This window comes from Mesitornis unicolor, unplaced genomic scaffold, assembly GCF_000695765.1.
Source record: "Mesitornis unicolor isolate BGI_N332 unplaced genomic scaffold, ASM69576v1 scaffold11735, whole genome shotgun sequence".
NCBI lineage: Eukaryota > Metazoa > Chordata > Aves > Mesitornithiformes > Mesitornithidae > Mesitornis > Mesitornis unicolor.
The window spans coordinates 24,458-52,060 of NW_010183502.1; the positions used below are offsets into that span (position 1 = coordinate 24,458).

A 27,603-nucleotide genomic window follows, 5' to 3' on the forward strand; every position below is an offset into this window, starting at 1 on the left:
AGCCTACAGTTCTCTATTTAGCTATTGCTCCTATCCAAGGCTAAAAAAGATAAAAACACACAAAAAAACTGATTAACACTTGTATAGCCTTTTACTGATTGAAAGGTAAACCAAATTCACACATTATACTGAAAATAAAAAAAAAGGGAATATAAAATGCTAAATACTGGAAGACAATGACAAATAATTAAGTACTCTTTAGCCCTGTAAACAATATGAGTCAAATAATGAAGGAAAAATTACAGTGTTTCTTTCAAATGTTAATAGCATAGGCAGTCAATACAGATACTTCAGAACAAGCAATGCAACTCATGCTCAGTGGCAGGGACTCCTTTTCTTTTTTCTTGTAGCCATGCTTTAAAAAACAAAAAGGCTGAGAACTTTTTAGAATGAAAACTCATGTTTTTGTTAACCTTTTCATTACTCAGAATCTGATTAGGGTAATTCCACCAGACAGAGACTTTGTATGTGAATATTTTATACAGAAAGAGAGTATTTCAGAAATACTTCAGCATTTGCAGTTAGGAACCTGTTTTGCACTCTCAGTCTTTAGGTTCACAACTCTAATACCTGCTGGCAGGAAATATTATATATATTAGAGCTTAGAGATACAGGGGGGACCTCTCAGGGCACACTGCTATCACTCTTTTGTTCCTTTTCCCCTAATGCTTGCCCAGTGTCAAATGGCAAAGATAGCACACACCTATCTTGAAATTAAGGTTGTTTAGCAAGTGATTTGAATGACATTTCAGATGAGGTAATTGTAGACTAAACCAAAGAGGAGTCTGGAGCAAGTGGAACTGCAGGAAACACTGGGAGAAAGCTGGGAAAGTAAAAGAGGAAAGGGAGACTATTCAAGGTCTGAATAATAGAATGACACCCAGGAACTGTGACTCACTTGGCTCAAAAGCTTCCTTATCCCCACCCTATAATTCACTAATCAGGAGTTTCTGGGAAGTGGCAAGGACCTCCAGAAGGGCAGAACAAGCCTGCCTTCCTGCAAGGAGTTTTAAATTCGGAGTGCCTGTTTAGCCTAATCTTCCTCACTGGGAAGCAGAGGTAGATACTTGGGCCAATGCAACAAGATCTGTATTCAATCCCCATTGAGATTTTTGGCCACACAACCATCTTCGAAAGGCTTTATCCTTTGAAGGATACAGAGCAGACTGTCACCACTCATAGGAAAGATCTCTGGCTGAAAATCAAGAAAGAGCAGGATTGTCTCTGGCCAAGTGCTATGAATAATCAGTCTTACCACTTCCAAAAGTACTGTGGGACTGTTAATAATCCTGTGCTGCCAGGATCTCAGCATTATGCCTCAAGGGACAAAGATGACGAATTGATTCAGCCTCAGTTCCTAGGAAAGAGACTTAAATAATCACCCCCAGCCACAACCAGATATAACCACAATAAGGTTATGCCCATCTGTGTGCCCCGGGGCACAGCAATGACTCAAGTACTTCTATTCAGACTTCAAGTACTACTATTTGGTAGATCTCAGACATTATAGATAACCTGTCTCCTATTTCCTCCCCATAAATCCTCCCTTGCAAGTGCAGTGCGTTCTTGTTAGACAGCACTCAGTGAAGCACTCATCACACCCAACCTTCTTGCTCATGAAATATGCTTTGTTGTCTGGTTGGAAGGACAACAAAAGCATCTCCAAAAAATGATGTGAAAATTAGTGCCTGAAGATAGGGTTGGAACCTGATTCCTCCTTCTTGTCTTTGTGTTTTTGTCACACACCATTTTCTTCATGGTACCTCTACCTCATTCAGAGCACAGTAAATGGAATGTAATGGGCACCTTTTGTCAAAATAGAGCCTAAGAAGGCATATGTGAAATTCAAGCCCAGCCACCAGAGTTCCAGGTAGAAAAATAAAATTTTCCAGAGCTGGTTTGTGATGATCACTCCTTTAAAAACCATTCTGTTCATGCAAATGAACCCAGCAGCTAATATGGTGAGGGTTTTTACTTTTTCCACAGACTCTGATGTATCACTACAGACATCATAAATACCTTTCACAATTTTTTAGCAGACCGACCAGTTATACAATAACTTGTTTGGGGGCTTTCATTGGCTTGAAACTCAGAGTTTGAGAACAGTTTAAAAACTTTTGTTCCAATAGCTTGGACTTTGAAAACTGTAAAAGTCTCTGGGGTCATTCAGAATCCTTTGCACTGTTCAGAAAAAGGAATTTCTTTGATGAAAATGCTTCCAAGTAACTGTAAAAATAGAAACCCTTTTAAGAACATAACATGTTTAACATAAACCAAATGATTCACAGGAATGCTGCAGACGACAGAAAGAGCAGCTGTGTGAAAAATTTGATTATCTCTATTCTGTACTGGAAGAAAGAAAAAATGAGATGACACAAATAATCACTAGAACCCAAGAGGAGAAACTGGAACACGTCCGCTCCCTGATGAAGAAGTATGCAGATCACTTGGAAGCTGTGTCAAAGCTGGTGGAATCAGGAATCCAGTTCATGGAAGAACCAGAAATGGCTGTGTTTCTGCAGGTACAAAGTCTATAAGTAGAGATAGAAAAAGAATGACGGATGTATCAAAATACTACTTAAGCATTTCTCAATTTTAGGCACATTCAGAGTTTGGTCATCTTTGGGTGAACATTGATACAAACTCATTTTTTAAACACTTGCATCAGCACAGACAAATGACTAGTCTTCTTGTGAATAGTATCTAAACCAAGAACGTAAGCATTTGCTATTTGCATCAAAATATACTATCCTGCGTATGAATTTTTTGTTCCCAAAGAAGAAACAGGAATTTTAACATTTTCAACGTATCTTTATTGTCCCACCACTATAATATACATGTATATGAAACTCTGTGAGTTATAGGTTTCATTTGCATATTGACAGATTGATTAACTTTCCAAGATTTGAATATTTATGTTCTAAGTCATATTTTTATGCCTTTACTTCATTATTTTACTTCTGTTTTCTTGCTATAAACTTAGGGGAGCTAAATAGGAAACATTAGCAGCTTGTCCACTTAATTAATTGGTGTAGAATTTTTGTCCTGCAAGTTTACAATTACTCCATATTAAAGGCTAGAAGGGTTTACTACAAAAAAAAAATCACCAAAGATTTGCCTTTGAAGAGTACAATATTCTTTTCAGATAAATAAAATTTTGTGACTTCAGAAGTATGCCCTTACGGATAGTCAAAGCTATAGCTACTGTGATTAAAACTGGTAATGGAACAATTGCTTTTCACCACAGACATACCCCAAAAAAAAGAAGAGCAAAAATATTTCCATTTAATTTCTGAAGAAACTGTAGGTATTTCTCATTACATTCAGATTTTAATTTAAAAGTCTTCAATGACCTAAAAGGTTTACTTAGATGTACACTAATTACCATCCAAATTTGATCTAATTCATAGATCTCATGGTTGTCATTTATGAGATCCATATTAGTGTGTTTAGAAGCAACCAGTGTAAGATGTAGATCTCAATGCATAAAAACCTCTAAAAAATGGAACCATTTAAGAAGTCAGTTATTTCCTTTTTGTTTTCACAGAATGCCAAAACATTGCTACAAAAGTAAGTATCTAAACTTGAGACTCTTGATCTTTATAATCAATTACAAATTACAAATTTATCTGCAAATTCAAATACCAATAACCAATCTCTGTGCTTTAGAATTACTGAAGCATCTAAAGGATTTCAAATGGAAAAAATAGAAGATGGGTACGAAAATATGAACCAGTTCACAGTGAACCTCAGTAGAGAAGAAAAGATAATACGAGAAATTGATTTTAACAGAGGTATGTCATTTATTTCCCCTAAATTGCTTTCTTAAACTGCAACTGTGTGTAATTTACATGATGATACTGAGTAGGAAAACTTGAATCAGATATTATATATATCCATCCCAAAGTGTAATTAAACAATTTTGTATCAATTATAATCAAAAGCAAAAGTCCATCACAGTCAAAAAAATCACATAACCTGTTGACACCATTAATCTTACTTTTTATGTAGCCTCAACAGTTTCCTAAGCTCATGGCCTTTACTGACTCCTCATGTGAAGGGACCACAAAATTAAGCTTTTATCACAGTCTATAATGTCCTTTTATCCCTAAAAGATATCATTATTGAATGGTCGGTCTGCTCTAGAAACTCATAAAAATTCAAGATCACAGAGTTATAGAGGGAAGTAAAAATTGTTATCATGCTTCATGCATTTAGCATCTTGTGACATGTCATCTGTCATGACATCATGACTAAACATGCTTATATAAAATGTCCATATAATAATGCAAAGTTGTAATTCTACATTTACCAAAGTAGCCTGAAATCTAGGCTCATCTATGCTTTCCCTTACAGAGTAAGCCACAAGAAGTTAATAGAAATAAATGTTTCACTTAAGCAGATCTCTCCTAATAAAAGTCAACAGTAATAGTCTTCTGGATATCTCTAAGTTTCTTGCTAGCACTGGATTCTGCTAGTACATTTACATCTACCTGTATCAGCCCAGTTAAGTCTCATGCAGATGCCACCCATCGCCTACTCCCCTGCCATAGCTTATACCAAAATCAGAGTGCACAGTTGCTCCCCGTGAGGGATGCTGCATGCCTGCTGTGCAGCCTTCAGGGTGGGATCTGTGGACTATCTATGCTTGGCAACAGGGCTCCATGCAATGAGACAGCAGCTGTGGCACAAGTCAGAACAGAGAAGCAAGTGCCTCCTCACAGGGCCATGAACCTCCAGGGACTTGTCCTGGGAGGGACAATCCCTCATCACAGCTCTGTCCCCAGTTCATCTCTGTGATCAGCCACAGCTGCCACATCCCTGCCACACACGTGCATTCGCCAAGACCTTGTGCTTTGGGCACACACCCCCACCATATGATGGGGAATGTGACACCCACCTCTCGAGGATGAGGCATTAGCCTCAAGGGCTTTGGCAATCAGGAGTTCAGTCCTGCACTTGAAATTCCTACTGCAGTCAATGAGGTCCTCTGCAACCAGGGGATGTGGAAGCAGAGATTCCACACTCTGTTTATAGGAGTGTTTGTCTGCAGAAACATTTCTCCACTACGAGTGTGTTGCTGAATTTGCAGATCTACGTTCCTTCTACATACTCGAGCAGAGCCATAACTTGTGCTAAATGCGCAGTCAATTCACAGCTAGGCTTAATGCATCCATCTAAATTTATTTCTCTGAAGTGCTAGGATGGCTCTGAACAGCACCCGATGTTCATGAGGATGAATAGTGTGATTATGCAAAAGAAAGTGCATTGTTAGAGGACTCCCTCTGGAAATGAGCTGAGCCACAAATGCTGACAACAGGATGTGTCAGACGTTGCAAAAGTGATGGTTTGACCAAGTTTGACAGTCTGGTTTTAGGGAGTTTGGTATCCCAAAGCACTAGTCTGATAAAGGTTGTTATGACGGCTTCAGTGGTGTTTAAAACAAACATGTACCTAGAATTGCAAGAGGGATTCTTTCCTGGCAAATTGTGCCAGACCAGGTATCCTCTCACCAAAAAGGTATCCTCTCACCAAAAAGCTATCCTCTCACCAAAAAGGTATCCTCTCACCAAAAAGCCCAGGGCTGTGCTGCAGATTTTAACAAGCGTGTGTCTGGTGTCCTTCCTGCTGCAAATTGCCTGCTGGCAGCACCATGGAATTGCCCAATCTAGGCTGGTAGGAGCAGACTCCTCACCAATGACCTCTCCCCAGCCTGTGTCCTCTGCCAGGCAGCAGAATATCAGTAGCTTTGCCATGCAATTGTAAATGCCTTTGTAATTACATAAAGACTATAGTCGTCTTCACGTGGTGCTCAGCCCTGTCCTTTTACACATGTCCTATCAGAGGAGGAGGGAGAAGAGGAAGAGGAGGAGACAGTGGATGGTGAAGAATTGGGTGAGGTTCACACGGAGTCATCAGGAGAGGAGGAAGAGGAAGATGTGGAGGAAGAAGGGGCTGAGAGAGCAGCACAGCCACCTCAGCAGAATCCCGAACCGCAGAGCACAGTGGGAGAGCCCTCTGTTGAACCCACTCCGGTGCCACTGCCCGCCACCCCGGCTGGTCAGGTAGGTGGCCTTGGTGCCCCACTGCCCTGCCAGCTATGCTGAGTGCATCCCAGCAGAGCAAGAAAATGCTCCTCTGTGGCCTGTAGGCACCATACATCAGGAGCATGGCCAAGGGAGTTGATGCACTGGAGAGCAGAATAGTTTATTACCCTTGTACACATATATGCAACTGTCCTCTTGACCTGCATATATATTGCTTGATAGGCAAAAGATTAGACTGCTAGATAAATTGAGATATATATGGGATACATAAGATATAAACACAAGAGATTAATTTTGGGAGTTAAGCACATTACAATGGATGTTCTGCTTGCTGTGATTTAACTCAGACTAAGCTCTATAAGTGAAATGGTTGTTAAAATATTTATACTAAGAGAATTTGGCATTCCCTCTGGATTTGTTGAGCTTTCCACCACCAGTTTTTAGATTCTACTTCTAATCTGTTTTCTGTGAATGACATTTGCTGGCTTCTGCTCTGGTTATCATCTGGGTGAATGCAGGGATATCATACACAAAATAGGAGAGGTAACTGCCTCATAAAAAACAGATTCAGGGTGTGAATAATTTAGGCGAGCACTTTTTCTTAAGGAATGCGATTAGAATGAGTCCATAATTGCTGCATATCCTCTAAGACCTATATAAAAAAATATCCTTCATGTGCTATGTTAGCTGGCGTTACATACAATTAACTTAGCAAAGTCTCCTCTTACACAATTTACCCAGCGAAGTTTCTGAGCAGGTAAAGGCTGCTGTGAAGATATTTGAGAAGGCCAGTGTGAAAACAAGAGAGCACTTGAAGAATATTTGATTATAGCAAGCTCCCCAAATAAGACAAAGGGAAATAAATACTACAGATTAATTCTTGCTTTGATTTAAAAAATGCATGAGTTTGCACCAGTTGTGCAAAGATGCTCTTAAATCAAGCTTTATTGATTTAACCAAAGTCTGTCTTTTGAGGATTTGCACTGACTTCACTAAACTTATGTAACCTAATTGATATAGGTTTTTATGGAAACAAGAACTAGACATAAGCAGTTCTGCTCCCTAACATCAAGTCTCTCACTGCTAAGGCTAAAATGGGCAAGGTATGGCATGCTGCTGCAGCAGTTGTGAAATGCCATCAGGAGATGGTCAGACATGGAATCGGACATGGCATATGGGTGTTGTGGTGTGTGCAATACCTGTATTTCAGTTTTGCCTTCTGGTGTAAGAAAGGCAAAACAGAAATGCTGTGATGATGGCAAGTACCATGTGGGCAAGCCCCAAGAGCTTGATGCAGGTAGAGAGGTGAAGTTCAGCTGGCTGCTCCTCTTCCTGGCAAAGTGCAACTGTGCTTGGCTTGTAGCGCTGATAGCAGGGCTGGTGGGCAAATGTTTCTCTCCACTGTCTTTGTATTCCCCTTATTCTGGCTGGTCATATCAGCTGAGTCATTGGCAAACATGTTGTTCTTAACCCAAAATCCAACAAACCATTCAAAGGTATATACACCTGTTGTTTATGGCTGGTACTGGTTCATGAGGCTCTTATGCAGAATTTCTTACAGTTTTAGGACTGAATTGAGTGTTAATCTGAATTAAGGAACCACTTGCTCACTCCTTTCTCAGTCAGCAACCCCTTCCCAGCTAATTTTACCCTCCTATTCTGTTTTTTTTGAGTAACTTATTTTCCTTCCCATATCCACGCTATTCAAATGGTAGTTGCTTTTGCTTCATGCTTTGATTGTAATTATTTCGAACCATATATTAGGACAAATCTATTCCTTGCAGTAAAATATAACAAACATGCAGAGCAACATGGCTACGGCAGGAAGGTAACGTGGTGCACTCTGCTTGTTCTTCTCTTTATCTGTCCTGATTAAGGATGAGGTTGTGACACGAAGTGGTTCTCAACAGACCCCAGAGTCTGACACTCAAGTGCCGGCCACAGCAGAAACCATCGATCCCTTGTTTTACCCTAGCTGGTATAAGGCTCAGTCGCGGCAATCAAACAGTCCAAGCTCAACCCCAGTGAGTGGGTTGGGGAAAGTAGGGCCTCCTGTTTCTCTGGAAACAAGTGCAAAGAAGGCAGAAGCCCTGGCAGCGGCAGCGATCAAGGAAAGTGCACCAGGGAGCGGTAAGGAAAGTAATGCCACTGCAGCAACGTCCAAGGTCAGTGCTACCAAAGTCACTCCAAGAGGGCTGTGACATGCAACAAGGCGGGAACAGCAATTGTTAAGGAAAATGTGATTTAATTTTCCTCTGCATGCTAAAGAATAAGAATAATTTTGGAAATGCGGAAACAGCATAAATTGTAATTTCAGATAATCCACTGGATTTACAGAGGGTTTCAGTATGTGACAGGCTGACTTTTCAGCTTTAGAGTAGCATGCTGATGGCTGCTTGAGCTTAACTGCCAGTGCACCTCACTTCTGCGAGCTGTTACCCAAGTTGCTCACATACACGCTCATGAGCTGTTGGAGAGGCTGGCGATGCTCTGCGCAATCAGATATTTGCATGCATTAGCAGCAGACAAATCCTGTGCATGAGATTATTCTTGTACTCTGTTGAAAGCCTGTATACATCACATGTTGTCCTACCAGAGCAGCTGTGGCTTGGCTTGGTCTTCTTCAGCTCTGTGGCTGCACCTGATGTGCACGGCTTCCCCAGGTGAACACAAAAAGCTGTGCAAATACCCAGAGCCTTCTTGTGTGTTTGATTGCTTCTCAGTAAGCACTGTGATTTCCTGGATTCAGATCTGTCACAGAGGGTCTCCTCCAAGGATTACTGGGACTTGATTCAAGGATAGGATGAAGATAATAAATTCCAGTTCTGTGTTAGACTAGTAGCAGCATGATGGTTTCTGCAACAGAAACTGGTGTGCTGGGCACAGGAGGGTGTTTCCTTTAAAATGACAATGTCTGAGTTGGGGTAGTCTGAATTTGAATATTGCTTCTTCTACTTATGTGTACAAATTCCACAGGGGTCAAAGATTCAAGGACCAGAGCTGAGGGAGCTGTGAGTGAAGGATTTGCACACTACACCTGCTCCAGCTCACAGCCTGGCTAACAGCCTGTGAGCAGCACTCTCTAAATTAAACTATCCTGATTTATAGGCTTAAGCTGTGTGTTTTAAGAAAGCAATTACCTGTATGTGTGCAAAGAGAGGAAATTATGTGTGTGCGTGTGAAAAAGCACAAGTGGGTAGTAAGTATTTAATGCTGTTTCCTTTAAAGTTGGAGTCAAACATTTAGCATACATAAGCAGCCCTACCATGATAAACCATCAGGTGGTGGGCAACAAGTGTTAGAAGTAGGAGTTCATACAGATATGATAAAAGGGGCACTTATGTTCTAGCTGGAGGCTTTAGTCAGTGACACTTGAATTTGTTGGTGGAAGGATTCACTGACTTCAGCCTTAATAAAAGCAACATTTGACCCCCAAATTTCAGTAGTTATTTTTAAAGTTAGGGTTTGATTTGAGAATATTTGAGTAGAATTTAAAAAAAAAAATCAAAATTACCTAATCTGCTGTGACCTTGTCTTCTTAAGTGTATTCCAAATGCACTGTCAAGAGCAGGTAAATTCACAGTGAAATTAACTGCTGCTGTTTCCTTATACCAGCTCCACTAATGACTGGGCAGCCAAGCCTCATCATAGGCAGGTTCAGTCCTTACTGGCTCAATTCGCTGGAAGCTTGCCTGCCTGTGGTCTGCTTCCCTGGGTCCTAATTTACCAGCAGCAAGTGAAGGAGCAAAATTAAGGTTTGATGTGGCCAACTGTCTGAAAAAAACAGTGGCAGTGGTTTTCAGTCACACCAAAGCAGCAATCTGGTATCCGGCTCTCTTCATCATCAGGTTCCGGGAATAAAAACAGGTACATGGGAAAGATGTCGCTTCCTGTTGGTGTGTGAATTTGGGGGTGCTGGGTTTTGATATTGGCCTGGATCACAAGTGACACTGACATTTTAGGAGGAGGATGCTGAGGAGAGTAGCATGTGGTTCTGGGGATGGGGGGAGAAAGGAGCAGGGCACAAAGCTGAAGAAGAGGTTGCCCTGGGCTGGAGGCAGAGGTAGGGATAGGAAAGCTCAGGAAGCAGAAAGGTGCAGAGTGTGCTGAAGAACAGAAAAAGCAGAGTGACCAAGCTAGGAAGGGTGATGTCACAAGATGATACCATGGTCAGTTTTATGGATCTGAGAGGAAATGTGTCTATGTCACGAGCAAAATGGCCTCTGTCATGTGGTAATGACCATATTTAAGTATGTGACCTTCAACTTTGTTTTTTTCCTGCATGTGATTTTTACATGACCCACCCTGAAATGCCATATTTGTTGATTTTTTTAAACTCCAGCTGATGTTTCTCACACCATTGTTTTTACTCCGTTCCTCCAATTAAAAGCTATCATGGAAAAGTGCTGTGGAAACAGAGCTTTTTCACTGAATGTAGTGATAATGACTAGTTTTGTGTTATGACAACACTGGTGAAGCACTTTTCTTATTTTCTCACAGGGGTTAGCATTCTGCATATCACTTTTGGCATTTCTTATCATACTACATCATCTTTGGAATCTGATTCAATACATGATTTGTACTTTCATGGGTAGGAAATGTTTTGTTTTACCGTTAACTAACAGTTCAAATAGTGTCTCTGGTGATGTTCCTACATGGTTTTAAAGGATTTATTTCCCTTTCTTCACATCCAAAATCATCGTGCTAGTTCACAATACAAGCTGCCTAAAACATTTCTTCCTCACATCTCTGAAATGCCACCCTTCAGCTTATTCCTGCATGGTGAAACATTGCATCTCCCTGGTTTGAAATGGAAAGAGACATTTACTCCCTCAGATATATGGGCTTATATTTCAGTTGCTGTTCAAATGACCAGAAGGATGGAGAACCTGTAGGCTGACAGGAGATATGAAGAGCTCCAACCTTGTTCAGCCTATCAAATGTGGGAGGAAGATCTGGAGAGTAATAGTTGGCATTAGAGGGGTAAACATCAGGAAGACAAAATCCACTGGATAATCCTGCTGCTGGGATTTCCACTGCAAGCAAACCACCGGTGCTCCCTCGGGGGAATGGCTGGAGCCCTGCTCCCCAGGAGCTCCAGCCATCCCCACAAGGGAGCACCACTATGGAGAGAGTCTCCTCACACCTCAGCCCACACAGCACACCCCACACATTGGGTTCTCCCCTTGAGGTCCTTTTTCTACCATAAGTCATCCGAAGCCATCTCTCTCACATTCCCAGTGAGCATGAAGTACTGAACATGGTTTTGAAATGCATCCCCATGAAGCTGAGAGGGATCCCAACAGTTTAGACACCCAAGGCTCCATGTGTTCTTTTAAATATCTGTGCTTTAAAATGTTTTTATGTAAGCAAAGGCTTTTTTTCCTTATGTCACACTAATTAAGAGCTGGAATATCTGCAGGATCAAGGGCTAAAAACTTCACTACCCAGTGAAGTTGTCCTGAATGCAAATACTGTAAATTAAACTTTAACTATTCCATAACATCTCTTCTCCAGTAACATATTTTTGGTAGATACTGTCCATGATTTAGTTCTTCCAGCTTCAAATTCACACCCATTTTAGGTAAGAAAGACATATGTGTATATTCCATTTCCGAAGTGATGTGGCTTATCTGCAGAGAATTCTGTGTTACCTCTGGGATGTTTAATCTTACTTACTGAAGTCCAAAGACACTGACACAAAACAACTCTAGTTACCTTTAGGTATTTGCTCTAATGACAGAAGAATTTAATACTGGTCTATTCTTCAACACCAAAACATTTGTTTTTCCCTGCTTACTTTCTGTACTGCACTCTGTACAACATGATATGGTGCATCCTTGAAAAATGATAAATTATTATTCAGCTTTTATGTGCAAAAATTTCAGCACTATGACTGAAGCATTTCTCTCCATTAAAAAAAAAGGAAGGGTGAAGCTATGACCTATGCTTTAACTGCATAAGTTATGCAAAAAGATACACTGTTTGATGGTAATTTGAATTTGAAAAGCATTGGACACTGTGAATCTCAATTAAATTCACGGATCATAGTTTAAATTTCATTTATTTGTGTTTGTTTTTGAAAATCCATTGTATTATTACAAGAGGACATAGAGCTTTTTTGTACTCCTGGGAAATCAGGCATGCAAATAGCATTATGCTTTTTTCCCCGTCTCTCTCTTTTTTAATTCAAAATACCTTTTGAAATTAAAAGTAGACAAATGCAGAAAGCTCTAATTTCTACCATTTGAGACCTCTTTCTATGTGGTCTTTAGTGATGGTTTTATGTTTTATTTAATCATGAAATAGAAAGGAAGTGAGGGAGAAAGGCATTTTGGTCTCAGACTCTATTTGCATAAAAGTTATTTTTTTTCTCCATGTGTAGTGAGGTGGCTGTTTAGACAGTTTACGTGTCTTTATCTTTCCTGTCAGATATCAGGTCATTGCCCCTTTTCCTTTTCCTTTTCCCTTTTCCTTTTTCTCTTTTCCTTTTTCTCTTTTCCTTTTTCTTTTTCTTTTCCTTTTTCTCTTTTCCTTTTTCCTTTTCTTTTCCTTTTCTTTTCCTTTTTCTTTTTCTTTTTCTCTTTTCCTTTTTCCTTTTCTTTTCCTTTTCTTTTCCTTTTCCTTTTTCTTTTTCTTTTTCTTTTTCTTTTTCTTTCTTTTTCTTTCTTTTTCTTTCTTTTTCTTTCTTTTTCTTTCTTTTTCTTTTTCTTTTTCTTTTTCTTTTTTTCTTCCTTTTCTTTTTCTTCTTTGTGATAAGCCTCTGAAAGCCAAATATCAAAATTACTTGAAATAACTGTAATAATAATTTGTAATAATAAATACTACTACTACTACTACTACTAATAATAATAATAATAAATAAAAAAGTCTGCATGACTGTCATACAAAACTAGCATATAATTTATTTCCAGGCTGTTTTAATAGAATGCACTGATAGGGATTTCCTTGCTTTTCAGCATCAAAAAGAGGTCAGTTTCACATCTTAATCCCCAAAATTTACTTCATTTAAAGGCCGCTTCACTCTAAGAAACTGTATTGATGCATGAAGACATTTCCTCTAGAGTAGAGGAGAGTGTATCAGCAGAGGTATGGCAACAGGAGGTGCAGCTCACAGGTGTACAGATTGCTTGGTCTGAGAAGGGATGGCAGGAGATGATTCAGCATGAATAAAACCTGCTGGTTCTCTCTTGGCACCTCTTAGTGTTTGACCACTTGAGGTAACATCCCTTTGAAGGTGACATCCCTCTTAACCTACCTTCTCGGCTCAGTGTCTGAAGCTGGGGAACTCTTTTGAAGTGAATCTGAGCCTCTGCAGATGACAACCAGGAGCGAATGATTAAAACACAGGGCGCGGAAATAGCATCAATGAGCTGCCTTGCCACCATGGGGAGTAATGTGTTAGTGGGGGGTGACATAGACGTTAACAAGCAGCCTTTTCTACTGCATGGGAGAAACAGGTCTTGGAGTCCAAACCAAAATCTTAGAATGCTTAGAGACAGACTGTGTGTTGAGTTACAGGAGGAGGTGAAGCAAGTCTTCACCAAGTCTTAAGTTATTTTCTTGCATTTGGTCTCAGTAGGCAGGCTAAGTGAGCTAGCAAGAAGAATAGGTATTTTCTGCATTGGACTTCAGAAACTCTTTCACCCATTTGGCATTTCAGAACTCAGGTATGTGTTTTTGTTCTCTTTATATCTGGAGGGTGCTACCAAGGCATATAAGTGTAGAGCTCTAGGTATATGAAGAAGAGTGTGTATGTTTGTAAATGCTCATGGCATGTAACTGTTGGGCTGGCACACCTGAAGGGGTATATGGCCCTTCAGTCTCTTGGAAATTTGACTTCTAAATATACATTGAATCACACTTTGTAGTGAGATTAGTTTTCAGGAGAGCAAAACATCTATCTGTCACTTCTAACAGTGCAAATGCTCAACAGTCCCAGCTATCAAGCCATGTATGTAACCCCTTCTTGCTGCCCGGCTTTAGGCAACCCAACATGAAAAGCTGGCCCTAAGTTCTGCCTTTCAGTTCCTTTGTGTAGACCTCTAATAGCTAGAGAAAGTCATGCACATCAAGAACAGTACAACCACTTTTTGGGAATGTGTAGTCCTTAAAAATGTCTTCACATTCAGAACCACTCAAACCCTCAGTTTGTAGTAGGGGAATCCCAAAAATCAGGAGTGACAGGTATTTTATAATAAGACCTTATATTGTCACTGAATGAAGGCAGATCACAAAATACCTTACATCTGCTCAAATTATTCCAGTCTAGTTAAAATACAGAGGGCAATGGATGCATAAGGAAAAGTTTGCTCATTTTTTTTCCTCTAATCAGATTTTTGTAGGCAACGTCTCTCATGCAGTGACACCATATAAATTTGTGATAGTTTATGAAAGTCTTGTATTCACTTGGGTCTCTGGTTATCCAGTTAATTTCACCTAAGATGAAGTACTGGACCTTATATTTTGTTCCTCAAATTCCCCATCAGAGAAGTGGCTGTGGCTCCAAAGGACTAGAGTGCATACATTTAGTTTGAAAGGAAATGCAAGTTAATCATCCACAAACAGGATTCTGATCTAATTTCCCTTTGCTGCCAGTGAGTACAGTGCTTTAATTCCATGAGGATATAAAATATAATCAGGACTGAGCTGTTTGGGAGGAGAAATACTAATGGAGTGGCCTATGTTAATCTTGTTTCATTAGTTTTAAAATTTTCTATTACTTGCTTGCAACCTTATGCCATCTGCCAGAATTACCATGGGGACAGTCCTCTTTGTATTCATGTACTGAAGTAGTTATCTTTGCCCTGCTGCTGAATAGTTCAATTTCAGCTGGTGGTCCTTCGAATATTTTTCCATGAGACAGCTTTAAATCATGTCAGAGAGGTCAGTACTTAGCTAAGTTTTAGCCAATTGGTTGTCATGTCAATATACAGAAAACATGGACAAAATAAGATCATTTGAAACCAAAATAAGCCTGAGTGAGATGACACTGTGCTCATTGTCCATGTACCTCTGCTTTCCATCACACTACAAAAGGTATGGTCCCACATTTTAGCGCAGTGCTGCTCTGGGATGGTTGCATGACTATGGCAGTGGTAGGCAAGTAATAATTGCCTTTCTCATCTCCAGATTGAAAACTCAGTCTTGCCAAACTGCTCAGGTAAGGAAGCAAAGTCCCCCTCTCCAAGCCAACTGCTCCAAGAGAGGGGGTTCCTTACTTGAGAGAAGGCAAGGCCAGATCTTGTGGGAACGATGCTAAGCAAAGGTCTACCACCCCTCTGGCCCACCTGACACAGCCTTCCCACAGTTTGCTCGCAGAGAGGGACAAGAAGTTTGTTAGCACCAGCAGCAGGCGCAGCCCAGCAGCTCTCTCCCAGGACCCAGCTGCTGCTCTGCAGGCTCTCTGCTCCCTGCAAAAACTCTCTTTAGTGCGAAGGACAGATCTGCGAATGCAGAGCGTTAAAGTCTCCCCGATATTTACCATCTACATCTGGACATACTTGTACTATAGCTTTTCTTAGGTAAACCCAAACTGGATGGGTTTATTTCTGCTTAGATCAAAAAATCTGCAAATTTTGACTGAATGAAAACTGAGTCATCTGTCCTCCACGAGGTTGAGCCTTTTGGAGGAGACCCATGAATCAGCTAGTATACAAGCCCAAATTAAATTCTGTTTGAAGCTTCTTCCTAAACATCTCTTAAATTTTACTTGGGGGTGGGGGGAGGGTAGGAAGTGTTCAGCCAGTAGCTGAAATGCATGGCAAATGCTAGATGCAAGAAACTCAGTGAACAGTCCAAAAATTCTGCCTTTGCTTCTCTGTAATTTGACTTAGTGAGTTGGGACTCGGCTATAGTGGCCAGGTTTGAGGCCACTCAGGATGTTCAGTTGGTGGCAAATTCTGTCTGTAAATTTCCATTTTGCACCTTGACTTTGTGCTTCAGGTGAGATATTTTTTGTCCTCAGTTTAGCAAACACATGCAGAGGAAATCAGGAAAGTCTTGATTGTTCCTCTTTTAACACCTCTCTCTCACTTGCTTCTGAGAATTACCTGACTGATTCAGAGGCAGCAGTGATGAGTCGTGAGGGCAATGCATTAAGACCAGCTTTCAGACAACAGTTTCTCATAATTAATATGAGTGGCAAATACTTCACCTGAAGTTTTACCTCGAAAAGTCTGCTCTATGATTTGTCTGGTGAGTCAGAGATACCCATCTGATTTATGTATATTTCCTTTTTTTTCGTTCCATTACTAGCAAAAGAACCTCCACAATGACAGCATGGAAAAATTATTTCCCCTGTTCAAATTAATACAAAGACAGGCTCACCTAGACATTGTCTTTCTGTGACTGTCATTTAAATACTGAATTCTCTCTCTACTCAACATCCTTCTCCAAGCATTGCTCATTCTCATTGTTAAGGCATTTGGAAAGGAAAATAGAGAATAAACAAAAAATATTTCTTAATCTTGGATAAACTATTGCTGGTGTACATCACATTATAGTAGATTTATGTCACAATAACACAAGCCATCTGTTTGTAAAATATTTGGTTAGTTGCCATCCTACTGCCTTGAGACAGTTCAGGCTTTCAGTATAGCCATATGCTTCTCTATGCAAAGCAGTGCTCGTAGTCCTGTAACCATTTGAGAGGGATCAATATTTAAATAGCAGCCTATCTGATTGAAAATCCCATTGGCATTAAACTGGGTCTGAGTCCTTGCGTTTGGGTATTGTATCATGCCACTTCTAGGCTTTCTTGACTTGTGAGCAGGCAAAGGGCTGGACCGCAGCACCCTGCAGGAATTTTTAGGTGCCTACATACCCGGTGTTAGAAATGGAGTTAAAGGTTTGGGGGGCTGCATATACATTGAAAATGAAGCAGAAAACCAGGAGGGGGACATATCAAACAGCATTGATGCAGTCTTAGATCCCTTCTTAGGTGATATATATTCTTGATATCTTTAAAATAAACTTCAGGTCATTTAGTGAGAGACCAGTAACTAATTCAGAAAATCCCACGTTACTGGCCAATGGAGATAGGTAGGTGCTGCAATGTTCAAACCATGCTACAGAAGTCTGACATAGATGTCACACTTTTGACTGAGCAGAGAATAAGGATCTCACAGTCTGGAGACTAAGCAATCTGATTTTTTAATTGTTCTTTTTAATTTAGAGAGATCCTTATGAAATCTGCCTGGGTCTATTTCAACTACCAAAGGTGATGATCAAAATACAGACCCAGCCTCTTAGAGCACTCCTGGCTCAGCACTTCTGCGCACAGAAGAAGTGGCTGCTTTTCATGATGAAACACTTGCTCTTTGACTTGCTCTATTACAAAATGCCTTATTGAGCAACATTGCTGTTGGGCATCATCAGTGCTGGTGAGCTTTTTGAATGTCTGGCATGGGATTAATTTTTTGAAATACGTTAATTTTTACATTTATGCACAATTTCACAATTTAATTTTATAAAATAAATAGATTTCTTAAAAAAAAAAATTGAACTGGTGCCCACCAGATGCAGATCAGTTCAAACCTTGCTGTGATTGAATCCAAAGCTTTAAGAGCAGTATTTATCACAGCTTCCTTGAACATCACCTGAGAATAGTGTGAGATGGGCAGAAAGAAGCTTGATTTAAGATCTTGCGCATTGGCTGGCCAACCGCTGTGCAGGCAAGTCAACACTGGTAATGGGGGAGCAGAGATTACAATGTGAGACGTGATACAACAGAAGGAAGTCATGGTGCTGCTCACTGAGCAATGCATTATTGTCAGAGTACAGTAATTTCTTTGCTACCAGCTTTAGTTGCTGTGATCGTAGTAAGGAGAAGATTGAGGCAAATGAAGACATGGAAAAAGGAGCGCACTAAGGAAAATGGTCAGCAGAAACAGATGATGAGTGAAATATTATAGAATCATAGAATATTTCAAGTTGGAATGGATCCATAAAGATCATCAAGTCCAACACCCTGCCCCTCATAAGACTACTTAAAATTAAACCACATGACTAAGACCATCATCCAGATGCTCTTTGAACTTTGACAGGCTTGGTCCCATGACCACTTCCCTGGGGAGCCTGTTCCCGTGACCAATCACCCTCTCAGCAAAGAACCCTCTTCCTAATGCCCAACCTGAACTTCCTCTGATGCAGCTTCATGCCATTTCCTCATGTCCTATCGCTGCTCTCCAGAGACAGGAGATCAGCACCTCCCCCTCCGCTGCCCCTCTTGAGAAAAAACTTGTTTTAATTGTGGCCAAGACTTTCCTTTTCTGACTTTAAATAATGGCAACCTGGTTTTTTAGCTGACATTCCAGTTTTTCTTCCTGCATTTCCATCAGCGTGTTTTTGTCTCTCAGAGAAGCTGTGCTGTGTCCATAGCTCACATACACCACCCCCAACACATGTACTACAGCCCAAGTAAGTCACTCACTCACAATGTGAGCAGTGCTCCAACCTCTGAAGCACGGTATGTGTCTACACACCTCATAGCTATGCTGGCTCCCTTATCTGATCCTGTCAATGGAGCTCCAGGGCGAGTCACAGTTTGAACTGGCACTCTGTCTCATTCATTGGATTTACAAAAATGCCATTTGCAGAGGAAGAAAAGCCTTAATTACAGCACTCCATGTTACTCAAAGGAAGGACTGCATGACAGAGACAAATATGACGTTAAACCACTACTTGGTTTGCTACTTCTCCCTGAAAGCTAATAGTGAAGTTTACATGCCATGGCTTAGGCGGGTTACTGTCATGGTGAAGTTCTTAGAAGGTCTTAACTTCGTATTTAACTTGTTGACCTACTTGCTGATGAAGCAGAAGTAGGAGAAAGAGGGGAGAACTGGTAGCCATGAGTAGTTTTTTTTCTGGCACTGATGACTAGCACATCCTGCTTACTCCTGCACCTTCTCAAGATGATCCTTTCCTTGCTGGGTAAGTCTCTAGCAGGGCTGGAAGGGAGCAGAAGTGACAGATGGCTCATTGATCAGGACAGCCTCAAAAACTTCTCTATGAGAGGAACAAAGAATGATGTCTGGATAGATACAGAAAAGACTCTCCTGATCATGCAACCTTAATATTCATGTGTTTGTAAGTCTCTCTTCCTGGGTTTCCTTCATTTCCTGGCCAGTGGCAGGACTAGGTTTTATGCAGAACTGTTAATCACTCTCAACAAAAAGTAATGCCAATGAGGAGCAGCAGTGTGTGAAATATGAAACAAGAATCTTTTTTCTGGTTTTTGGGGTTTTTTTTGTCGGAGTCATGAAAAACATGTGTTACATAAATAAGGGAATTGTATTATCTTTGTCCCCAGTAACAGAAGAAAGCCACTCTCCCACTCTGTTCTCTAAAACTGTTTCCACCACTAGTTCAAGTATCTGGACTTCCATATCCTGTGGGAGATGTGCAGACTCCATACTAAAATAAGCCACCCAGGCTGTTTTCCTCTGAACTGTATTTGGTCTCTTTAAGGTCATTGTGCAAGACGTTGCATTAGACATTAACCACATAAAGTTAATTGCTACATAATGAAAATCTATTGAAGAAAGGCATTTCCTCCCAAGGGACTTTTAAAATTCATTGCTAACCATTAATAAGAGAGTGACATATCTAGTACCGTGACTGGTGGAGCTTGTCTGTGCATATTATTTTGTCTGCCACCATATGAATTTCTGTGGCAAGTAGTCGTAGCAATTATTTCAGACAATATTCTGTTGGTTGCTTCTAATAAAAAGAAAAGCCCCATACTAAATAAGCAGCCTCTTAGCTTGAAACAATATTGTTGTGATATGTGTGACAGCTGCCAGGTGTCATGCTGAAGGAGCTAGACTGCATAAAAATATGAAAACAAAATGCTTGAACTGAAGTTTAAACTATTTAAAAATAACCTGTTGTGCTCCCTTTGTTTCCGCTGCCTGGAAGTGTTGAGTGCCAGAAGTGCAACACTTGACATTTGAGGCAGACAAACATAGCTTACAGATTCCATGATGGCTTTGCAACCAGCTAACATTTTTTAATTGTGCCTGTTCTTGTCAACACTGGGAGTTGTTTCTAAACAACCCAGCTAAAATATGGGAATTAACTTTAATTTCTCACTAATTTTCTGAGGCTATAGAAAGAGTAGAAGCAAGAAGCTTGTATTTTCACTGCTTCTCTCTCCAAGATCCACATTTTCTAACAAATCCACATTCTTGCTGTCTTGCTGAATCAAGAGGAAGCAGGAAAGGCATTGGGTAGTTCACATGCCTCCTAAGGGTGTAGAACCACTTTTTTTTCTCTGGCAGCAAAGGTGATTTAGGAGTTTCTTGCCAAACATTCCTGCCCAGATGCCACCATTCACATGGCATTTGTGCTGAGGCAGCTGCTTGTTGGGCTGTGTTGGAATCAAATAATTCAGATGGTCCAAGTTTAAAAATATCTTCCTTCACCTCAAAAAACAAAACATTGATGTCATTCCAGTGACATTCCCATTCTTAGTGCAGCCCTGCAAACAGCTGCAGCAATGCAAATGGACAGTGAACTGTGGAGGCAAAGCGCGAAGAGGTGGATGGGGAGCCAAGGGGCAGGACCTGCTTTCATTAGCACTGTTGCCCCAGAAAACATTCATATAGCTCCACAAGAAGGCTATTTGTAACCAACCAGTGCATTCTTTTGCACAGTTGTAATAACCCCCTTTCCTAGGGCATACTGACTTCTAATAAACCACATGCATTATTTTCTCACTTATTTCACTGTAAATCTAGACCTTTCTCATTAATTCAGAAAAAATCAAGACCATGATTAGACAAGATGGTAAATACAGTCTTGGAGATTTCAGTGCTAGGTCAGAAATAACATACTCAGGTTGACACAAACTATTCAACTACTACAAATTCACTTGGTAGAACCATATTTGTTAACAAAATGTGAGGTCATTTTTGCTTTGCCAACAAAAGCATAGTCTATTCTCCTGCAGCCAGGATAAAACCAACAAGCATTTTTGTTTCCTGATTAGTTATAAAAATTTGTAATCATTTAGTCATGCTCAATCTGGATAAAATATACTACTAGTGGGTTATCTACAGCCCTGGAGGAAACAGCCATTTCAGACCTCATTTCTCTTATTTCTCACATCTCCTTGCAAGCTGGTGTGATATTACCTCTGAGAAGGGCATTATAACAATGGTTTCTCCAGACCTTACCTTATCAGAAGTCATCAAAAATAAGCAAAATATTGCCAAAACAAAAACCAAGCTGAAGAAGACTATGAAGACCTTTTAGCTTTCCTAAATTTAAGAGTTACTGGTCTTGTAGAAAGTAATAGTGCATTCCAAGTTCTTTATTCCTATCAAGCAGTTTTCTGATATCCTGATGCATTTGGCTGGAATCTGTCTTGTGTAACTACTTAAAAGCCAGACCTAGTCTAATCTGGTCACCAACAAAATCTCTAGTATCAGTAGAGAGAAACAGGTACCTCCAGAGGGCAATCTACCCTGTAGACACTTCTTTTAGGATAGGACAAATCACCCTCTGGTGGTGCCTTTCTCTCATCACTCCCATTAGAGAGAATGAATGCAGTCTGCTTGAGTAAGTATCTCGTTTCTGCATGACTGAAGTTGGGTAACATGGATCCTAGTCTTCATACCTAAAGTTCTATGGAGACTAGTGGTGGGAAAGCAGAAAAAAGTGGCCAGACCCCATTTTTCAAGTATCTAGAAAGCCTAGACTGCCTATTTTTCCCCAGTACAAATAGGATAACTGCTGGGCCTTAATAAAGGAAAACATCATGACAAAGCCATCCCACTCACCCTTTTCCTCCCCTCCACGCTCTTTACAAGACTCTTATACAGATTTAAGTATTGCTCTGCATATGGAAGCAAAAGCTTAAAGATGCTGAATACCTGTAACTTTGATACGACTCACCAGGTTAAACATTGAGATCCTTACACTGTTTATTCATGAAAATTCTAGCGAGCCAGATGCTGAGGAGTGCTGAGTGGCTGCTCACTGGAAGTTGTGTTTGCTCAGCACCTCCAAAGAACTGGCACATAAACTCCAGCCTGGACTTTGCTTATGGGAAAAACAAACCCAACCATCAGTCATGCAGGGTGTGCTTCCCTCCCTGCTTCTTGCGCTGGCCTGGTAAAAATTCCTGATGCTTATCGAAAGCATCATCTGATGTCACTCAGCACCACAGGGGAAAATAGAAATCACAGTGTAAGTATTCAGTACTCTCTCAGCATTGGCCTAATGTGATTAATGTAATCTGAGGTAGACACTTTAGTTATTTCTTATTACTGTTAGGGACCCAAATTGAGGGTTGGGACTTGTTATTCTAGGTAATGTGAAAAAACAAGCCCTACCCATGAGATCTTCAAGACTAAGATAAGGCTTGGGTAGCAACAGTTACCTAATAGCAGTGACCAGACACGATGAAGTGTTGAATCTGAACCAACTGAAAGGCATGTGGCAAGGGCTGTGCCATGCTCAGCAGAAAGCTTTTCCCTGGCAGCGGAGCAGGGATGGAATAACAGGGAGAGTGAAGTGATCTGGGATGAGATTACAAGCACCTACAGTGGAGTCGAATGCCCATATCCTACTGACACTTTCTACCTTTCAGAATCACCTACTGGTTCAAAAGAGTTGTTTTCTATAAAAGTCTACAGCTGAAATCTTTATTTCAGACAATCCCAGTATAACACTGAGTTTTGTGGGCTGCTGTTGGAAAAGAGGAACAGACTTAATAACATTAAGACAGAGTTGCTCCTGGCACCTTTTGATGGTCTCTTGGCTCACATGAGGATAGCACACCTCAGTCCCTGCATGACTCAGAGCACAAATACTGAAGTGTCACTGGTGTAAAACCACAAGTCTGAAAGCCAAGGAATGGCCCCATTGTCAGTTTGCTGCTTGCTTCACTCCTGGCTGGGTGTGAGATGGCAAATGATTGCTCTTGGAAAGGCACATCGAGGTATTGCAGGCTGGCAGCCTGCAGAGTCCAGCGAGGTGCAGGGACTAAACGCTTCATCCAGCCAAACCCCGTGGGAGTATGTTAGAGCTCCAACATTGTTTTGCTGACACAGGAAGATGTCATCACAGCAGAATATGAAGAAGTTAATACATTATGAAATACAATTTTGGCAGAGATGCAAACAAAGATTGTTTCAGTTGAAATGCAGTAGCAGCAGTGTTGGTTAACAAGGTAATGCAGTCATCTGGCTAGTCTCAGCCATTGCATTGTGCTTTATTTTTTCTAACATGTTAGATCCAAACCCTGCGAAACAAATTACTTAACTTTAAGCCCACAGATAGTTCTTTGCTTCAAAGTAAAGCTTAGTTTAATGTATGTGTCTGGATAATGGCTGGTTGAAATAGCAAGCAGAAGTGCTCAAGGAAGCCCATCTTCCACAGGAAGAGAAATGACAAGGTGCCAGTGTGGTTTTAAGTAAAAAAAGAATCAAAAAGCAGGAAATTATTTTTTTAAACCTCTTGCCAGTCCTGTTCCTTTGCAGAGTGGGGAGAAGTGAGGAGGGCCGTCCTATGCCTGCTTACACACGTTACTAAAGGCTCAGTGCACAAAATTGCACAACCAATTTCAAAATTACTTTTAGATAGTCCAGGCCCTCCAATTGTCCTCCCAAAAATAAAAGGCAAGATTTTCAACATCAGAGAGGTCTAATAAGCCACGAACGATCCTGCATCTACTGAGATCAAGAGAGCATAGAATCCCTCATGATTCAGAAAGTCAAGCCATGTATTTACTGCTGATACCTGAGTTTTGTAATCGGGTTGAAAGGTTTGCATTCAGCACTTGCCAGGGCTGGGAGGCAGATCTATAATTGGGGCTCAATTAGCTGTCTGGCTCTTCAGCTGAAGATCTGGCCCCATGAGCCTAGTCCTTTACAATACTTTTGCATAAAGCCTGGGAGATGACCCTTCTCATCAGCATTGCTGAAAATGGACTTTTGTATTCAAGTAGGCAGCTCTTTCTCCCAGATTTTACACCATGCTTGTGCTCTCATTAAAGTACATGATAAAGTTGGCAAGGAACAGCTATATTCTTCTGCAAGATCCTTGTTCATAAAAATCCTTTCTGAACCCTGCATTTTGCAGTGAGCAGCAGTGAGTGCCTTGCTTTGAAAACGGAATCTAAGGCAAAGATTACTCTGTATTTCGAGTATTGAAGCAGATTCTCAGATAGAATTTCATTGGAACAAGTAAGGCTATTCCAGTCTAGAGTAACTGAGGATCTAGGTCTAAAAAGGGGCGATGAACTCTAAATATATATAAATAATGAAACAGGGAGTAATTTTTTTTCGTACCTCCATGCTGTGTTGTCTGTTGGTGTCACAACACTCAATAGGTAGTAACTGGAATGAAGCCCAGAAGCCAATTTATGTTTAACATACATAGTTCTTACTAATTCCTGTGCTACACTTCAAGCACTTACAAAAATGCTTAGGAAAATGATCCATCCCATGCTTCAATATCTCACAAGCATCCCTGCTTCACTGCTTGTTCCTGGTTATGTCTGTTAGCATCACTGCTTTGGTAACTTTCCATTTTAGGACTTTATTATAAATTATTGAGACATGTTAAAATTCAGAGGACATTGCTCTGTCATTTTCCCTCTACCAAGTAGTATCTTGACATCAAATAGTTCTCCTGAGATCACACTGAAGTTCCCAGAGTAAGGTGAAACCCTGCAGAGAAAAGGCTGGCAGTATTGGCTACTTTAATTTTAAGAATGTACAGTAATGTATGTGCATATCTAGGAATATATAGAGGGGGAAAAATCCTGTATATTGCATGTTAGATTGTAACTTTAATGATGAAGACCTAAGGCATCCTTTAGCTAACAAAGCACCCATTTTTAATATTTTATCTTTAGTAGGATTTCTGATACTATGACAAAGCTGGTCTTCATTCTCTGCCAAAAGGGATCTGAAAACTCTGGAACTAGTGAAAATATTTCTTTGTATCATACTGGCCTGTTAAATATTCAGCTGATTTAATCCTGTGATTAGCAGCTACAGCATATCATGTCCAGATTCCTTTTTTTTCCTGTAAGCGTAGGATACCTGTGCAAACAAAAGCAGAATTTGGCCTGGGATATAAGCAGAAGCTTGTATCTCTGTATCTTGTATTTCCTGTTCTTGGGCTGAGTGAAATTGAAGTGTAATAAATATTAAAAGACTTTAAAGAAATAAAACATATCCAAGGCAGATTTCATGACAGCAGAACAAGTATCATTTTGAGTGGCAATGCACTGACAATAACTTTTGGCTTTGGTCCACATCAATCTGGAGGCCCAGCTACACAAGCCAAGCTGGCTCACTATCACTTCTAAACAGGCAGTTATCACCTTCGGTGCCATCATATTCCAGAGGTCTAAATCAGAGCTAAGCTCTTTGCACAGGTGCGACACACTCACCCAGCGCAATCCTTCCTCTGCCATTGCAAGTTTCCCTCTGACTTTTCTGGCATTAGAAGTCTGGCTGGCCTCCCCAAATTTTCACAATCCCTACCTTTTCCTCTCTTTCCCACTTCATTCTGCTTTCCTGCGTGTTGTGAAACCTTAAGGATTTTAATGTAATTCAGGTTTTCCTCTTCCATTTGTCAACCTCTCCTTCCTTTACAGACTGGTTCTGAACCATCCCCTCAAGGACAAGTGGAGGAAACTCCCGTGAGCAATGAGAGGAGTGACGAGCCGGCTCGTCATGTCTTCTCCTTCTCCTGGTTGAACTCGCTGAATGAATGATGACTCACTCCAGCTGGCTTCTGGTGTGCTTCTCCTCCGAGGGACCGCAAGCACAGGCAGCCTGGCTGCAGTCAACAAATAAACTGGCCTGAAAAGGGACATCTGAGCAGGTTTCATTCCCAGGAACTCAGCTGACCTCCACATCATACCCAGCCCCTGAGATGACAGAGTCCTGAGAGGGATGGGAGCGTGGGGACAAATTGTTATACTGTATTGTTATACTGTATTGTACTCAGAGTGTTTTCCATTAATTTCTTGTTTCCAAGGGAAAAATAGCATCACTGCAGCTGTAGGCTGAGCACTGCTAACGTTCTGTTACTTTTTGGCATGTTCCCGTGTAGGTCTAAATGCTTCACCAATGTTGTTAGCTAAAACGCTGGTAAGATATTCACTAGTAGCATCCTTTGCCAACACAGCGTTTCTCCTCACTACTCTCCTGCACCCCTGCTCGTCGGTGCTGGTGACTTCAGTAACACCGTCGCACCCTTTGCACCCCAAGTCAGGACTGTGTGTAAGCACCTCCCAGGCTGCCATTTCTTCCTTTGCACTTGCTGAGCCACAACAGACGGTGCTTACAATTTTGTAGGGAAGGTCCCCAGTGGCAGGGATGAGGAACAGGCACAACCCGAAATCACCAGTCACCTCCTGCACATGGATGTGGAACACAGCTCTGAGCGTGTGGGGCAGATGCTAGAGTGCTGCCTATGTCTGTCCAGACGTAATCTGTGTCTACGTCTTCTCAGTCATGCAAGTGTGTAGGAAAAGGAGCACGTTCTTGCATGAAACCAAGATGCAGTGAGTTGGCCACAGATACTCATTCAAGGATTAATTTGAAGGCCTCGTGGTGCCTTGTAGGAAAAGTAAATGCCAATGTCCTGTCCTGTGTGCATGGCAGATGTTAAGCCTTAAAAGAAGCTCTACAAGATGTACTGAAGGTGACACCCTGCAGGTTTTGTCACTAGAGACAGGGTGGCAGCGCTCTGTAGTGTTTGATAGATGGACAGGCTGCCAGGAGTTCTTGGTGCCATAGAGGACCAGGTGTCAAGCTCTGCACTAGGATTAAGCATGGATATTTCCAGGAGCCTCGAGTCAGGCCCTAAACACACTGTTTTGGCAGGCGACTATGCCAGGGCACAGGGCTGTGCTGCACCCCAGCAGGACCAGTGAGCTGGCAGTGCAGATGCAAGGCAGCACCTGGTTAGGAGGCTGTGAGAGGTCAGCCCCACTCCTGGCCATGCCTCACAACTGGGCTGAGTCACATCAACCCGCATGTGTAGCTGTTTCCCCTGGGAAAGTGCTCCAACCAGGGAAGTGGTGGAGGTGAAGGGTGCTCAAATCTCTGCCACTCACAAGACCCGGAGCCAGCGTCGCCCTGCACCACCGCCGCCACCACCACCGCATTGCCTCCGGCTGCTGGAGCAGCTTTTTCCCAGGGAATGCGATCTGGGGTTAGGGATTTACAATTTTCTCTCCATCGTCTTGCGAAATTTCCCCCGTTCCCACCGGGAAGTTTCCCCACACACACCGCCACCTCCCCAGCGCCCCTGGAGGGACCCGGCTTGGGCAGCGCCGCCGGGACGGGAGGAGCCACAGCGAGGGGGAAACCTGCCCTCTTTGGGGTGCGAGAAGGATGAGCGGAGCTAGAAAGGAAACGGGAAAGAGATGCGGGAACGCTTCACCCGTTTCCCACTGCTGAACGCTGGCCGGAGGAGGCTGCCCCGCTCTGGCAGCAGCGGCAGGAGCTGGGGAGCTCCCTCAGGGGGCTGCTGAGGCAGGAGTCGGCAGGGCTGGGGGTGACCGACCGGCCCACGGCCCCAC

General features: G+C 41.6%; 1 protein-coding gene across 1 annotated transcript in view; it reads left to right on the plus strand.

Moving 5' to 3' along the window:
• Window positions 1-25,785, plus strand: part of TRIM55 (tripartite motif containing 55) — a 37,726-nt gene extending 11,941 nt beyond the window's left edge. Inside the window, exons 5-10 of the mRNA XM_010184164.1 lie at window positions 2,289-2,522; window positions 3,548-3,570; window positions 3,670-3,794; window positions 5,845-6,065; window positions 7,925-8,212; window positions 25,666-25,785. Of these exons, the coding sequence (XP_010182466.1) occupies window positions 2,289-2,522; window positions 3,548-3,570; window positions 3,670-3,794; window positions 5,845-6,065; window positions 7,925-8,212; window positions 25,666-25,785 (1,011 nt within the window). The remainder of the gene's footprint in view (window positions 1-2,288; window positions 2,523-3,547; window positions 3,571-3,669; window positions 3,795-5,844; window positions 6,066-7,924; window positions 8,213-25,665) is intronic.
• Window positions 25,786-27,603: the final 1,818 nt, after the last annotated feature.